This window comes from Halichoerus grypus, chromosome 11 (assembly GCF_964656455.1).
Source record: "Halichoerus grypus chromosome 11, mHalGry1.hap1.1, whole genome shotgun sequence".
In the NCBI taxonomy this organism is placed as follows: domain Eukaryota; kingdom Metazoa; phylum Chordata; class Mammalia; order Carnivora; family Phocidae; genus Halichoerus; species Halichoerus grypus.
The window spans coordinates 37578461-37594556 of record NC_135722.1 but is presented as its reverse complement, the minus strand read 5'-3'; the positions used below and the strand labels follow the sequence as shown (position 1 = coordinate 37594556).

The following is a 16096-nucleotide window of genomic DNA, read 5'->3' as shown; positions in this document are numbered from 1 at the left end:
TTTGATTTATCTCTTCCCATATATCTTTAGAGTCATCATCCATAGGCTCCACTCCATTGGTTTATTTCAAATGTTGTAAAATGGCAAGAAGCTTATGGGAGCCGTGATACTTGAATTCAGGCAGTGAATACCTGACTGTGGTTTGGTGACTGACCATGAAAAGGAAGTAGAGAGATAAATCGTTTGGGTTTTTTGGTTGTTGTTTTTTTTTTTTTTTTTTATCCAGATGGTATATAAAGAATCTTTAAAATGATTTCTTAGGATCACAGTTATCAATCCTTCACTTTAATGAGCACTAGTGACCTCATGCTGCATTGGGTATCGATTGGAATCTAATGACTTATGACTTTGGCCATCATGAGTATCCAGTTGGAGGATACCTTGAGTGGCCTGGATTCTCAAAAGCCCACATACTTATTCTCCAGTGTTGTATATCAAAACCCAAGGTCCGAGTGCAGGCCTGACATCATTTCCCTTGTTTGAAGAAGTGCCATTTTTCAAGGATCTTTCTTTTTTTTTTTTTTTCCATCTTCAGTATGTCTATATTGACAAGTGAAAGGACAACTGCCTCAAAATAGGCATAAAACCTTGATTCTTTGAAATGTTCAGGATACTTATTCCTTAGTTCTTCTCAACAAATATTTGAGGGGTTACTGTGTTTCAGGCACTATCCTCAGCTCTGGGGTTACAGTAGGAAAGAACAAGTGATAAAGTTTGTTCTGGAGTTTACATGCTAGTGGTCTATTCTGGCTGATTATAATTCTGGTATTTTCTAGTGAACTAAAGAACAAATATCCATGGGTCATCTCATCCACGGGGATTTCTTATGTGCTTTTTAAAGGCTCTCTGGCACCTCTTTTGGGAGTAAGGGAAGCAGGTTGAAAGGCTTCCTAAAATGTCTATCCTAGTGTTCTTAAGAGTTGGATCTCTGAATATTGACATCTTCCAAGGTGGGGCATAAGGCTGAGTATCTATTACTCTGGGCAAATTCTAAGGGTGTAGATTAGACTGAATGTATACTAACTAGACTGTCTCATAGTGACTAGATTTTTAAACAGTTTCTTACCACTAGCTCGTGTCTTATTTCTCCCTTCTCTCGCAAGGTAGAAACACTAGAGAAAAAATAAGCCCAGTTGAAGTAATGGTGTGGTATACTTAGATTCAGGTGTTGTAAAATAGAGGCTTGGGACACTTTGATTCTATTATCCTTTTCAGATGGTTTTTAATATCTTTTCATGGAAGTTTTTGGCATCCTATTCATTAAAATCTGTGTAAGAGAGTTTTGGTTTTTTTTAATCGTTTTGTAAGCAGTTCTTGAGCCCTGAGGACACAAATGTGAAAACCCAAATCTGCATGTCTGCCAGGCTGTAAACAGCATAGTGGGGGAGACAAGGAAAGGAGTTATACCTTAGATAATTAATAGCAAAGGTAGGTACATGGTGCTGAGTGAACAGAGACCTGAAGGTGCTTTTTCCATCCGGGGGTGGGGGCTGAGGGTGGAAGGTCAGGGGACTGGAAAGGAAGCTTATAAAGGCTTCACAGAGGAGGCAGAGCCTTAGTTCTTGACCATGGACTCCTAGCTGAGTTTCTGGGCTTAACTCTGATGGAGACATCAGAAAGGAAATTAATATTTTATGTATTTTACATAGATGATATATATTACTGGGTTAATGAGAGCTGCCATTTATAGAGCGCTCACTGTGTGCTAGGCACGGCGCAAAGCATTTCATTGCCATCCTATAATCTATTTCCCACAGCTCTTCCTCTAAAGTAGGTAGTATTAGCTCCATCTTATAGACGAAGAAACTGGCACAGAGAGATTGAGTGATATGGCTAAGATCACACAGCTAAGAAGCTATAGAGCTGAGATTCAAACTGCAGTATCTTTGCCTCCAAAGCCAGTGCCCTAACCTCTACATATATTGTGTTTTTGTGGTGCTGCTGTGGCGAACTCAGCCCCTCTCCCCCACGTAGATAACTTAGGCTGTGTCTTGTAGGGATTCCTCCGTACTTCACTGTGAGCACCTGGGCCTTTCTTCCTTGTCACTTGTACTGATTTCCAGTTAATTCAACACGACCTCTTTCTCCCACTTCTCCAAGGAGCTAGGTGTTATTATGACCCCAAGAGTGTGTTTCAGACCTAACTTGGACTTACTGTGTGGTCTTGGATGAGCCACTTTTAAGTCTCACTCTCCCATTTTCTCTGTGTGTTACCACTTTGGGAATAGGATTATTAGTAATCCTATTGGTATTAAGCAACATTAGCATTTCTGGCTAAAGATGAGGTGAGACCGCCAAGAGACGCATGAAATGATGTTCAACTCATCAGGGAATGCAAATCAAAACCACAGTGAGATCACCTCACACCTGTCAGAATGGCTAATATCAAAAACACCAGAAACAAGTGTTGGTGGGATGTGGAGAAAAAGGAACACTTGTGCACTGTTGGTGGGAATGCAAATTGGTGCAGCCACCATGGAAAACAGTATGGACGGTCCTCAAAAAGTTAAAAATAGAATTACCATATGATCTAGTAATTCCATTACTGGGTATTTACACAAAGAATACAAAAACACTAATTCAAAGGGATACATGCACCCCTCTTTATGGCGGCATTATTTATAATAGCCAAGATATGGAAGCAGCCCAAGTCTTTATCGATACATGAATGGATAAAGAAGATGTGTATATGTGTGTGTGTGTGTGTGATATTATTCAAAGAATGAAGTCTTGCCATTTGCAACGACGTGGATGGAGCTAGAGAATATAATGTCAAGCGAAATAAGTCAGAAAGACAAATATCATGTGATTTCCCAGAGGGGAGATGGGTGGGGGGTAGGGAGGAAATAGGTGATGGGGATTAAGGAGGGCACTTGCTGTGATGAGCACCAGGTGATGTACGGAAGTGTTAAATCACTATATTGTACACCTGAAACTAATATGACACTACTTTACACTGGAATTAATTTTTTTTTTTTAAAAATTAAGAAAAAGATGAGGTGAGATGCTTTCATCTATGCCTTTTGTGCCGAGTGGAGCTACAGCTGGACTGATCCACTCCAAACCGTCCCATCTTCTGTGGGGAGGTCATAGTAGCCTTTCAAAGAGCCTAAAACCTCATCACAGCCCGGTCTATTTCTCAGTCTCCACACATTTCTGTGATGCCCCATCGCTCCAAGACTGTCGTCAGTGCAGTTGTCTCTGCTTTAGATGCTGACGACCTTGCCCCAGCTGTCCCTGGAGGACGGCGGCCCGATGAGTAAGTCCTGAAGCTTGCGAGCTGCATCTCAGCATTTCACATGGCTGCACTGATTGGACAGACCCCAGGATGGGCCTTAGCACTTGGTTGGCCTCAAGGGTCCTGAACATCACTACTCAAAGTATCTGGGGTGATTGTTTATTTTTCTGACTTGTGTTTCCTTTTGCAGCAAATGAAAAGATTGAAGACATCAATGGCTGTCCAAAGAACAGATCGCAAATGGTAAGTGGTACACGGCTGGCGTGAGTAGGGATTCCTCCGTACTTCACTGTGAGCACCTGGGCCTTTCTTCCTTGTCACTTGTACTGATTTCCAGTTAATTTAACACAACCTCTTTCTCCCACTTCTCTTAAATTTGTGTGAGAGAAGGAAGCCCTGTCTCTCAATGATACTGGCCATCTTGAAAACATTCCCACCATAAGCTTTCCTCTAGGGGATTATATTAATAAACTAACAGCTATTTCCAAGTAGCTGCCGTCGGCTTCTCTGACATTTGTTGGCATTTACTAAAAAGTGGCCGTGATTTTTTACGTAGATGGTGAGACAGGGAACATGAAATACTGCCCTTTCTTTCAGAAACAAATTATGCAGACCTGGTAGAAACATACACTTGTTGAGAATTTGGACCATTGTGACTCATTCTGCTTTCTGAAAGACACACAACGATCTCTGTATGTGGTGCTGAGGCACGGATGAGGTCATGGTATCTTGCTCAGAAATCGGGGCATGTGGTCTGATTGCCTTTAAAGGTTAGAATGATGTGAAATCACAATGGTGACAGGAGATGTGAAATGTATAATCATATCCAGACCATTCTTAACCTTGACAAGTGATATTCTCTCTGGTGTCATATGCTTAAGCTCTGATATTAAAGCTTTTTTTTTAAAAATGAATCTTTTAACATCTGTTCTTGTTGTATGTCCTGTGCATGATCTTTGAATTAAAATTCATGATCACTGCTTAGTTCAGAAAACATTAAATTGCAATGCTCTGAGTACCTGGTTTTTCCCTTCAAAAGGCTTTCCAAACAATCTTTACACCAAGTATGTATATATCAGACTGTTAAGATGATGCTATTATCTATTTAAAATACAAATGTGGCAACTTCAGGATAACTTTTTATTTTTGCAGGACATTAATTTCCTTCCAGAAACTTAAGGAAAAGGCATAATCTGTTTTTTCTGACCTCCCCATACTCCCTTTGAGTTGACATATTTAATAATGTCATTCCGAATATAACAAAGCGATTGGCATTCCTTGGTTTTCCCTTTCAGTTTTTCCAAGTGTTTGTTATCCCAGTGAGTTGGACAGATAACCTTTTCAGCCCAATTTCTTTTGTATGCATAAAGACACATTTTTTTATTCTGAAGAGGAGTATGGGTGGTGGGGAGTCCTTCAGTTTACATTGTGAAACAAGTTTCTCTTTTTTTTGGTCATTTCACTGGGGATTTTGTTTCTTTTTGTTTGATCCGGAGAGCAACCCCTCCTTCCGTAGGAAAGTCCCCATGCAGAATCTCATGGCTGCTTTGACTTCTGGAAAGCTTGGCTGCTATTTTTGCTAGCGCTACGATGGCAGCTGTCTAGAGTATTAATAATTGAGAAAATTTGGAAGATAGAAGACTTAATTTAGTGCAAGCATTTTACACAGGCAGTCATATCTTCACATGAAAGAGATGCAGTCGTTCCCTTCGAGACAGATACGGATGCATTTGTCCCAGCCCATTATAATGCATACAGAGACCTGACATTGGAAGGTAATGAACCTTTTATTCTCTTTGGCATTTTTGTATTTTCTGCGCTTTCTGTTGGAGGTGTGAAAGTCCACTTTTCAAGATTATAAAATAATAACGCCACCTCAGATTCTTCAGTGCAAATTTAGTTCTGTACGCCAAATGTTATTTATAAATGCTACCATGGCACCAATGTAATTTTGTGGTTTCTCTAACTCTTTCAGCTGTGAAAGTATTGTTTTTTTTTTTCATGGCCTGTGGGGTTTTTTTTTAAGAATACAGGAATATAAAATCCTATAATTGTCTGTGATAATTAGTTCCAGCTTAGGGGCGGGGAGGCGGACACGGTCTGGTGGTAAACGTAGCAGAGAATAGTTCAGCGTACAGGATGTGAGGCCAGGAAAATGTGAAAACGTCCACCACAGTCATTCCATTCTGTAGGAAATAAGATGATAAAGACAACAGGGCCATTGTCGTTAGCCCTATATCACAAACTGTGACAAATCCATAAGACGGAACCTCACCAAGAGCACACAGGAAGTCCTTCTTGGGCAAGCACAGGTGTTGTTCTGTCTACTAGGACCCCCGTGTAGTGTGTGTGCGTTTACGCACCTGAACGAGCATATACAGAGCTCATGCATTTCTACTCATGGGAAGCATACTTTGGGAATACGACACAGTGGGTGAGCCACCATTTCTAGATTCCTAGAAGATTAGGCTCCCAACTAGGATTTATTTCGGGCAGCCCATGATAAAGATTTGCTGTTGCTTGCTACAAATTGCCTATTTGGGGGAGACAGAGAGGAAGACATGTGGGGAGCACCATGCTGGCAAGAGGAAGATGACCCACAATGAGGTGAGAACGTGGGGAGTGCACCTGTTCGGAAGGTAACTGTGCCTCCCTTGAAAATAATCAACAGAGTCAATGTGCTCACTCCCTAAGAAAACACAGCCTCTTCAGGAGCCTTGAAGAATGGAACCAAAGAAAAGCAATCCTGGGGGCACCTGAGTGGCTCAGTCATTAAGTGTCTGCCTTCGGCTCAGGTCATGGTCCCAGCGTCCTGGGATCGAGTCCCACATCGGGCTCCCTGGTCAGCGGGAAGCCTGCTTCTCCCTCTCCCACTCCCCCTGCTTGTGTTCCTGTTCTCGCTATGTCTGCCTCTGTCAAATAAATAAATAAAATCTTTAAAAAAAAAACAATCCTGGTTTAGAGCAGGAGGAATGGGTGCTGTTCCAGTTTTCAAGGGGCAAGTTCAGTCCATCAGCTAATCTGTGAGTAGGGCCAAGAGCTTTGATTTTTGTGGGTAGGAGGCCCAGCCCCCACACTTCTCCCAATCCACCAGGTTGCTCAGCGGCTCAGGTCTCAAATTCCTGCACTCTGGGCTCTGCTTCAAATGTTCCTTTCCAGGAGGCTGGGGAAGTGAGAGCAGATAGCTCCGGCATTGGGACTAGAAAAATCCCAGGGGCACTGATGCACAGACGTGATGGGTGTGGCGTTGTCCCTTTGAGCCTGCCGATCGATCAGCAAACCTTCGCAGAGTGCTGACCAGTGCTGGCCACTGGGTGGGCCACGTGAATGCTCAGGTGAACAAGATGGCGTCCCTGCCCTCCAGGAGCTCCGTGACGGGTGGGCAGGAGAGCAGAGAATAGCAGTGCAGCTGTGTGCACGGACATCTGTGCACATGGCACAGTGGGGGCCCATTGCCCCCGAGAATGAGGGAGGTCTAAGAGTAACTTCTAGGGAGTGAGTCTGGAAGGCAAGAGGGTTCACCACAGGGGAATGATGGGTGGAAGAGGATTCACATTCCTGGAAAATGTGAAGTAAAGCTTGTCGGGGACCCTGCAAAGGAAGGTTTTGCAGCATTTGCTTATGATCCTCCCGAGGTGCCATAAGCTGTATCTGGTGAGACTCCTCTCCTGCGGTGAGGAGTGGGGCATGGAAGAGCCCAGAATACAGCAGACCCTATAGGCATGGCAGTCTTCGGGTCTAGGACAAATCTTCTGCATTCATCATCACTCCCCAGATCACTGCATTTTGGGGAGCAACCCGCCACTGGGCCCTGGAGTGAAGTATTTTTAAAGGAAAATACCCATGGTCATCCAGCCCTGGAGAGGGAAGTTCAGTCGTGGGATCTGGGAACTGAAAATGCTACCTGGTGGGAAATGGTAGTTCATGGGTTTATTATTTGCTCTGACTTTTACCTGCACAGTAAAAGTGAGCCTATTCTGTGAGCCCATTCATGCTTACGGGCACATCCCACCCTCTCGAGGCTGCTTTGGGCCCACGTGGTGGAGAGCTGTCCCCAGGGTGAGGCAGAGCCCGAACCGTCAGCATATACTGTGACCCTCTGGGGGCCCTCGTAGTATGGGACCGTGACTGTGGGCACGAGGCAGAGAGGCATGGCGGGGACTTGCCTTTCCCTAGCCAGCTGGCCTTAGCTTGTGTTGAAGGAGTCCTTTGGGCAGTTTCAGGCTGACCTCCACGCTTTTGGGGGCAATGGCCTTGGAGATGGAGCTGTAGAAATGCTCCCTTCCCCCTCTCACCCACCAGGCCATCCATTTGGCCCTTGAATAATTTTGTTTGTGTGCGTCAGAGCTGGTTAAAATGTTTTGTCTGTTTAGCATTGCCATGGCAACCCAGGGGCATCTTTTTGGCTTTCAAGTGCTGTATTCAGCAGAGTTATGCATTAGTTTGGAAGGAGAAACATTGCCTGGAGCCTGGCCCGAGGGCACTGCCTCTCCTCGGACCCCTGGGCTCCAAGACATTGCCTCACTTTGGAGCCTAGGAATGGCTGCTGCAGGGGATGGTTTTCTTTTTTTATCATTATTATTGTACAGGGCTTGGCTTTCTGTTGTCGATGAGGAGAGGTGCAAAGTTAGCAAGGCCTGCTGGCTCTTTCAGTGGAAAGCCCCAGGCCTGTTTATCCCTCTGGTCACTGATCTCAGGCCCGGGGTCATCTGGGGCCTCCAGAGCACTCCAAGAGCTCTGCCTTCTTCCCTTGGTGCTTCCATTTTTTATTTTAAAGATTTTATTTATTTATTTTTAGAGAGAGAGTGTACAAGCAAGGGGGAGGAGCAAAAGGGGAGAGAGGAAGGGCGAAAGAATGCCAAGCTGACTCTGCACTGAGTGAGGAGCCCGATGTGGGGCTCAAGCTCACGACCCTGAGATCATGACCTGAGCTGAAACCAAGAGTCAAACCAAGAGTCAGACGCTTAACAGACTGAGCCACCCAGGCACCCCCTTCCCGTAGAGCTTCTAGACGGAGGGCCAACTGGGCTTGAGAATCTTGCAGCCTGAGTTCAAGTTCCTTCTCTGCTATTCTGTGGCCTTGAGCTGATTATTTAACCTTTTGAAGGCTCTATTTCCTTTTCTGGAAAGTGGGGTTGATAACACATAGCTCATAAAGTTTTGATAGTACTAATGAGGCAACGAAAGGGATAATCATGGGTAGTACTGATTAAGATGATAAAATACAGTGAGAGCCTGTCAAGTGTTTGCCTGGTGCCAGGTGCCAGGCTAAGTGCTGCCCAGTCATCCTTTCCCTCCATCCTCCCAACAGCCCTTTCAGGTAGGTGAGCTCATTACCCCCATGCTCCTAGCATAGGAACAGCACTTGATACATGGCTGTTTCTATGACAATGATGATTTGTGCACACAGTTCATGTGTTGGGGACATGAAACCCTCTGGAAATCTAAGGAAAGCTAAGGCCCTCTCCTCCCCAGATCACACACACCCCAGAATTTTGCATATACCTCAGCAGATTGTGGATCCCAGAGGCCAGCCCATGTGTCCCCCAGAGCTCCACAGACCCAAAGTTCAGTGCCCCTGCTGCTTAGGGCACAGCTCTGCTCCCCCACCCTGTCCTTTCAGAGGTCCCTGTGGACATGGTAGCTCCTGAGTTCCCAAAACAATAGGAGTTTGCAAGTAGACACAGACAAGGACCAGGCAGTGGTTTTCAAACTTACATTCCATGAGCAGAATCCCTTTTTTTTCCCCTCCCAAAAAAATTGCACATGAGGACTGAGACTTTACAAGGTCTTTTTTTTGTCCCAGATTACTCACCTAGGAAGTGGAGTTAGAACTCTAACCCAAGTCTATCTAGTTTAAGAGCCTATGGTGTCCACCTCTGTGACAGAGAAGGGGTATAATAAAAATAGTCTCCACCTCCCCATTCCCTACTCTAATTTTTCATTTGTGGATATAGCAGAATCAGCAGAAGAGAGGAGATTATTTCTGGAAAGGGCCTGAGTTGACCTGTTGATGGAACCTCAGGAGCTGAAAATGAGGAGGGACCCCTAGTGAGAGGCAGCCTCTTGAGATGGCCTTGGACAGCCCTGGCGCCAGGTACCTCCCACTGTGTTCTCCACAGAGCTTCCTGGGCCAAGGGAAGGCCATCTGCAACAGAATCAGGTTTCCAGGCCCAGTGACCTTGAGCCCTCCCAACAGCTGAGAGAAAGCAGGCCACATGCCTAGGGAGTGTCTGAGATCCTTGGGCAGCTGAGTTGCCTCTTCCCTGGGCCCCTGGGCCTATTTTTACACCACCCTAAGGGCACACACATGTTACAGAACCAAGAAGGAATGAGGAAAAGTCCACAGGCCACTTAGAATTTAAAGCAAAGTAGGAAGAGTCCAGGGCCAAGATCAGCATGCAGCATCCACCACTTACCACTCAATGGCACATCCATTGCCACTGCTTATGTTTTGGCCAGTGATCTCTTTCAACATGGAGGCGACATCCACGTCTAGCTCTCTGCCTCTTTGGTCACATCTATTTAAACCATCGTGGGCTACCCCTTTTCCTTTCCATACTCTTGAGCACACAATAGAAGTTCCTTCACAATCCAGTTACCATCATTTCTTGCCACTTGGCCACTCACACTCCATACCGCAGGCATACTGGAACTTGGGTGCCCCCAAAGAGGCTGTATACTCCTGTCTTTGTACTCAGCTACGTGCTGTCCAGACTGCCTGGAAAAACTGATGATTGTCCCACCTGGATAATGGGACCTTTAATCTTCAGGTCAATTGTTATCTCAAGTAATTGAGATAATGAGGTGCCTGTTGTCTTTTGTGTCTCCTGGTATTCCATGCCTGCATTTCTCCTAGCACTCCCTTGTGGTTGTTGTTGAATTGTCTTCTTGAAGGAGATGCCATGTCTTTCACCTGAGTATCCTAACTTAGGATACGCCTCGATGATTGGCATCTAGTAGGTATTTAACAAATGTTGGGTGGATGGGTGGATGGATGGATGGAAAGACCAAGAAAGGAGCTGGCCTCGACTTATCCATGTGACTAAAGGATTGTAACATACCTTGTCAGATCCTTATTTATGGCTATTGGAAGCTCTTTAGCATTATCCTAGAAGTATCTTTTCTTCTTTTAATTCCTTTTTTTCTTGGTTTATCTAGAAGACCCAAATAGGACCGTGCAGTTAACTTTTGGTTTATTGAATTCTTTTATGTCACTTGAGGTAAGCATGTTTAGGCATCCTTACAACCACCAGAGATTATTAGGATTGATAATAAAAATGGTAAGTGCTTGGGGTGCCTGGGTGGCTCAGTTTGGTTAGGCGTCTGCCTTGGGTGCAGGTCATGATCCCAGGGTCCCTGCTCAGCAGGGAGTCTGCTTCTCTCCCTCTGTCCTTCCCCCATGCTCAGGCTCTCTCTAAATCAATCAGTCAATAAAAATCTAAAAAAATAAGTGGTAAGTGCTTTACATGTTTTAGCTCCTTTTATTCTTGTAGAATGAGAAATAGATCTTGTTCATTCCATTGAATGGTGTGGAGAACTTAGACCCTGCTGCCATTTGCTGTGCTCTGCCAGGGGCTAAATGTGAGTCATGTTAGAGAATCTCTCCTTCTCTTAAGCCTCCTGCTGTAGAGCCTGGGGTTATTGCCTTTGTCCCAGATTCTGTCTGTGTTCTTACATAAGAGTAGCAAGCATGTATCATATATGCTTCTAACCGGGCAATGTTTTAGACATCTGCATTGATGGATTTTATCTTCATAAAACCCTATGAGAGCAGTGACCTTTATTCCCATTTCACAGATGAGGAAACAGAGAGGGTTAGTAACGAGCATGAGGTCACACAGCAAAGAAGGGACAAGCTGGGACTTGAACCCTGGAAACCTGGCTCTAAAGTCTGTTCCCTTAACTGTTAGGCTATTCTACATCTAAGGAAACTGACTAAAGAAGAGAAAAGATGGACTGTGACATGGAGGTACAAAAATTACATTTGTAATCCTGGCCCTCCTGTAGGTGTGGGCGGAGCCTGGGGGAGAGGCCTTCCTTCATGAGAAGGAGATTTGGTTTGAAGAAGAAGATTGGAATCAGGCAGCCCTGGGTCTCCCATCCTGGACCATGTGTGCTGGGCAGTTTCCTAAATCTGAGCCTGCCCTCCTCTGTGAAAGGGGGATTGTAATAGAAGCTGCCTCCTAGGGTTGCTGCCAGGGATGGATGAGCGATGGCATAATAAGTACCTGGTATCGTCCTGGTTCATGGAGAGAGCACATTAGATGTTTGTTCCTTTCTCTGCTTACAAGTCCTGTATATCCTAACTATTGTGCATTGAACGGCTTTATCGTACTCAAAGTAGGCACCCAGTGTGGTAGGCTGAACAGCGGACCCCCAAAGGTGTCCACATACTAATCTTAGGAACTTGTGTGAGTATGTTGTCTTACCTAATAAAAGGGACTGTGCAGGCGTGAGTAAGTGAAGGGTTTTGAGACAGGAAGATTATCCTGGATTATCTGGGCAGGCCTGGTATGATCACCAGAATCCTTCTCAGGGCGGCAAGAAGGTGAGTGAGGACATGTGACTACGGGAGCAGGGTGGGAGTGGGAGGCAGGAGACTGGAAGATGCTGTTCTCTGGCTCTGAAGAGGTTAGAAGGGGCCATGAACCAAGGCACGCAGGTGACCTCTAGAAGCTAGAGAAGAGAAGGAAACCGATTCTCCCCTAGAGCCTCCAGAACAGATACAGCTGACCTACTCATTTATTACAGTTCTCCAAGACTGATTTTCCTCTGGAACTCTAAGAGAATTTTAGGTTGCTTTAGGCCACTAAATTTTAGTCCCTTGTTACAGCAGAAGCAGGAAACTAATACTCTCTGGGATTCAACCAAAATAATTCTTACTGTATTAGACAGTTTGCTGTCTGAGTTTCTAGCAGAGGCTCATTTGGCTACTACAAGCCCCTCAGGTTTCTGAGTTGGCTGGAAGTCCGTTTCCATTGTTAGAAGACTTCAGAACGGAGTTTGCCACCTTTGTGCTAAACTCAAAGCAAGTCACTGTAGGGAAGCAGGGGGAGAACGGAGCCCCACATTTCGTTGCTGGCACTGCACGGCCATATCGTGATGGCTTCAGACACTAAGCTGACACGGGAGTCACAGGTGCCAATTACAAGTTGGGCTCCAGGGACTCCTGACCTCTTCTCGGACCTGCACTTATGAGTAGGTACTATGTTCCCCAACTAATGCGGGTTTGTTTTGTAACTAATATGACGTTTAAACACATTTTGAGATGTTTATCATATTTTGTTTAATAACATCCAAGCTTTGTAGTATGTATAGCGTGTTTTTCATCTTTTGGTTCAATAAAAATCTCCATATTCCCAGCACCTGGCATGGGGCTAAGTACATTGGAAGTGCTCATGTTTCTTAGATGAATGAGCTTAAACAATTAATGGCCTAACTGTCCAGGAACTGCCCAGAGAGTGGGGGTGATGTCGCAAGTCAAATTTCATTATGTCAGATATGTAATATGTATTTTGTATTTTTAAATGGTGTAAAGAAACTTGAGTTGTTCTAAGCCAAGAAATTCTCTCCAATCTTCTCTCTCACAATTTTATATTTTAACTTAGTTATGAAGGCATGCGGAAAAGACACCCCCCCCCCTCCCGGCCCAAGCAGATTATTTTCATTGATGAGGGAAGTAGCGTTTGGTTTGGCAAAGCCTCCCAGGGCAGAGCCGCCCCAGCCTGAGCTCGCAGGAGAGTCACCTGGAGGGCTTGTCCCAACAGTGCTGGGCCCCACCCCCAGAGCTGCTGATTCAGGAGGCCTGGGCTGGAGCCTGGAGTATTTGCATTTTTAAACGAGCAAATCTTGGGTGCCATGCTGATGCTGCTGGTCTGGTGACCACACTTGGCCAACGGTTGTCTTTAAGCCAAGTACAAAAAACCTCTTTAGGGCTCTGCCTGTGCAATCATACATGTAAACGTAAATTAGCTTGCAAAGTTGTTTAAAATTTTAAAAATTAATGGTATATCTAAAGGGTTTATTTAAATTTAAGAATTTTGAATGAGCCAGTCATTCTGCTTTCTTGGAAAGGCTAGGATGCTTTGTCTGAGAATGGTAGTAAGCTCTGAATGGATCAGATCTGAATCGTGCGCATGGCCATGGTCTTGGAGTCTGCACACACGTTCTCTGTCCCTTCTAGCTCACTTAACCTGAGTGACCCTTGGTTTCCTCTATTGAGAAATGGAAGCGATAATCCTTTAGCACGTTGTGCTTTACTGCCTGTATCCCAGTAGACGATAACGTCTTTGAGGACGCTGTTGCATCTGTCCATCTGTCCATATGGCCTGGCACCTGGTAAATGCTCGGTGAATATTTACCAAAGAAATGCTCAGCACACCTGCCTGGGGACTGAGGCCCTGTGAGTGGCAACGTGGTGCTCAGTAAGGTTAAAGAACTTAGCGAATGTGAGGATATGTGGAGGGAGAATAGCTACACATTTTCTTGAGCTAAAAGAGAGATCAACTGGTGATTTATAACCATGTAGATTGTGGTTTATAGAACAGCCATCTGGGCCTCATGCTTGGACCCACCTCCTTGCGTATGTCTTCATGCAGTTCTTATGTTTCAGCCTAGCTTCAAAGGGGTCTTTTTGTATGTGTGTTTGTTTTCTGGGTTTTTTTTGTTTTGTTTTTTGTTTTCCATGAAGCAAAACTGAGCAAGGACGTCGTATTTGCACTTGGTTAAAGCATGGGTAGCCTGTGGCATCTGTGTGTTGGGGACTGGTCGGTAGGTGAATGCCTGTGTGCTCAGCCTCAGCAAGGGGAGGAGGACGGCTGCCAGCAAGCTGAGGTCAGGTCGCAGAAGACCTTTTAAAACAAAAAAGAAACTGAATTGATGCTGATAGTTAATCAATGTACTTAATAAAAATTGATCTTCCAGCTTTTTCTTCTTTCTTTCTCTTTTTTTCTTTCTTTCTTTCTTTCTTTCTTTCTTTCTTTCTTTCTTTCTTTCTTTCTTTCTTTCTTTCTTTCTTTCTTTCTTTCTTTCTTTCTTTCTTTCTTTCTTTCTTTCTCTCTCTCTCTCTTTCTTTTTTCCTTCCCTTCCCTTCCCTTCCCTGATGATCTGCCAGTGCTGGGTTGGCACTCCTCAGGCCAAAATTGGCTAAACCCAGATAGCAACTGCCCCTGAGAGATGGGTGTGGGCTGCGTTTGTCCTATTCCCCACCATTCCCTATTGTCTTATGTGCAGATTTTGTTATTCATTTGTTACCTGCCTGCCCCTTACACACATTTGAGGTTTGTGATCCCCAAACTATTGTATTCTTAGGAGTGTCATGAACTTCCTCAGGGATCCTAAGCCCTGGTATATGGGCGTTTGAAAGATCCTTGTTTGGGGAGCATTTTGACTTCAAAATACTGCCCATAAGTGTTTTTATTAATAATTTCTGCTCCTGAAGGTTTCAAACACTAGAAAAGAAACATAAATATCTCCCACAAAACATGTACAAAAGAATGTGTGGAAAGTCACCTCCCTCCTCTGTGAAGTGTCCTTCGTCCTTTTGATATGAAGATGAGATTTGGTTTGGAGGGACTGATGACTGGCCTGGTCACACAGCCGAAGTCCCAGGGTAGGGGAGGTGACCAAACAGTGTGGTCCAGAACGGTAGTGAAGCTCTTGCCATTTGGTTGTTAACAGTCCATGTTTGTAGAGGGCTTCACAGCTTTAAACCTCTTTCCATTAAGTGTTCTGATTTCAACTCTACCATGTATTGAATAACTGCAGTTTTAGAAGGGCACTTTAGAGCCTCCATTTCCCCATCTGGAAAATGGTGATAGGTCTACCTCATCTACTGGTGAAAATAAACTGAAATAATAATGTATGCAAAAGAAGTTATCCCAGTGCTTCGTGTTTTCTAAGCGTGTAAATAAAAAAAAATAGCTTCTTGGAAGGTCTCTGTAAGGCTTTCGAGAAAGGGATAATTATGCCCATTTTTCTGAAAGGAAAACTGAGGCTCAGGGAAATCAAGGACCTTACCCAAAGATAGCCAAGGAGCTCAGAAATCCACAGACATCCACTCTGGTCCCGTCTCTCTTTGGGAGGGTAAAATTTCCTCTCAGTAATGGCTCCAGTCACGATGCAGCTGTTGGGAGTGGGTGGCAAAATCTCTTCTTTCTCACACTTTCCTCTGAAGGAGCAGGAAGACGAGAGGAGGAAATCCAGGCAGCCTGGATTCTCTTCACTGTTGTGAAGGATGCCTAGTTCCTTTTCCTGGGAGATTTTGAGAGAAATCAACTGAGAATTAGAGCCTTTTCCGGGCCCCATCCTGCTTCTCTAAGGGGATCCTGCAGTGGAAGCTCTAACTAAAGCAGAGGGTCTTTTAAGGGGTTAGCCTGCAGATGGGGTGTTTCCTTTGACTTGATGTTTTCCCTCTGTCTTGTGAGACTCCTTTCAGAGAGACTTGCACAGATTTTATTCTGAGTTTCAGATGTACTGATGCTTTATTTATGAATAGCTCTAAAGTGCTCTATTTTTATAGTCACCCAACAGTTTAATTTTAGCCTTTAGGGGGGGCATATCTTCCTAATAATATAGGTAAAATCGTATGAAATGGCCAATATTTAACCGTTTTTTACCTCTAAAAAATTGCTATCTTATCTGATTCAACTGAATACTTGACAAGGACAGAAATAGTAACAGAGATTAGCATTATATGACAAGTTAAAAATTGTCACTACTTCTTCCCAGGTGCATTAGATATCTTGTAGCCTTGGAAAGCTCAAGGATATCCTGTAATAGAGACCTTCCTTGTCTAGTCTGTTCTCTTCTTCCAGCGGACTTGGCGCCTCTGACATTCTGCCTATGGCAGTAAGC

General features: G+C 44.5%; 1 protein-coding gene across 7 annotated transcripts in view; it reads left to right on the top strand.

Moving 5' to 3' along the window:
• The window catches only part of NAV2 (neuron navigator 2), a 711830-nt gene that overhangs the window by 454039 nt on the left and 241695 nt on the right, over positions 1-16096 (top strand). For all 7 annotated transcript variants that reach the window (XR_013442389.1, XM_078058306.1, XM_036077556.2 and 4 more), the window contains one exon: positions 3429-3481. Coding sequence is in view for 6 of the 7 variants with exons in the window: in XM_078058306.1 (XP_077914432.1) it covers positions 3429-3481 (53 nt within the window). In the remaining variant the exon portion in view is untranslated. The remainder of the gene's footprint in view (positions 1-3428; positions 3482-16096) is intronic.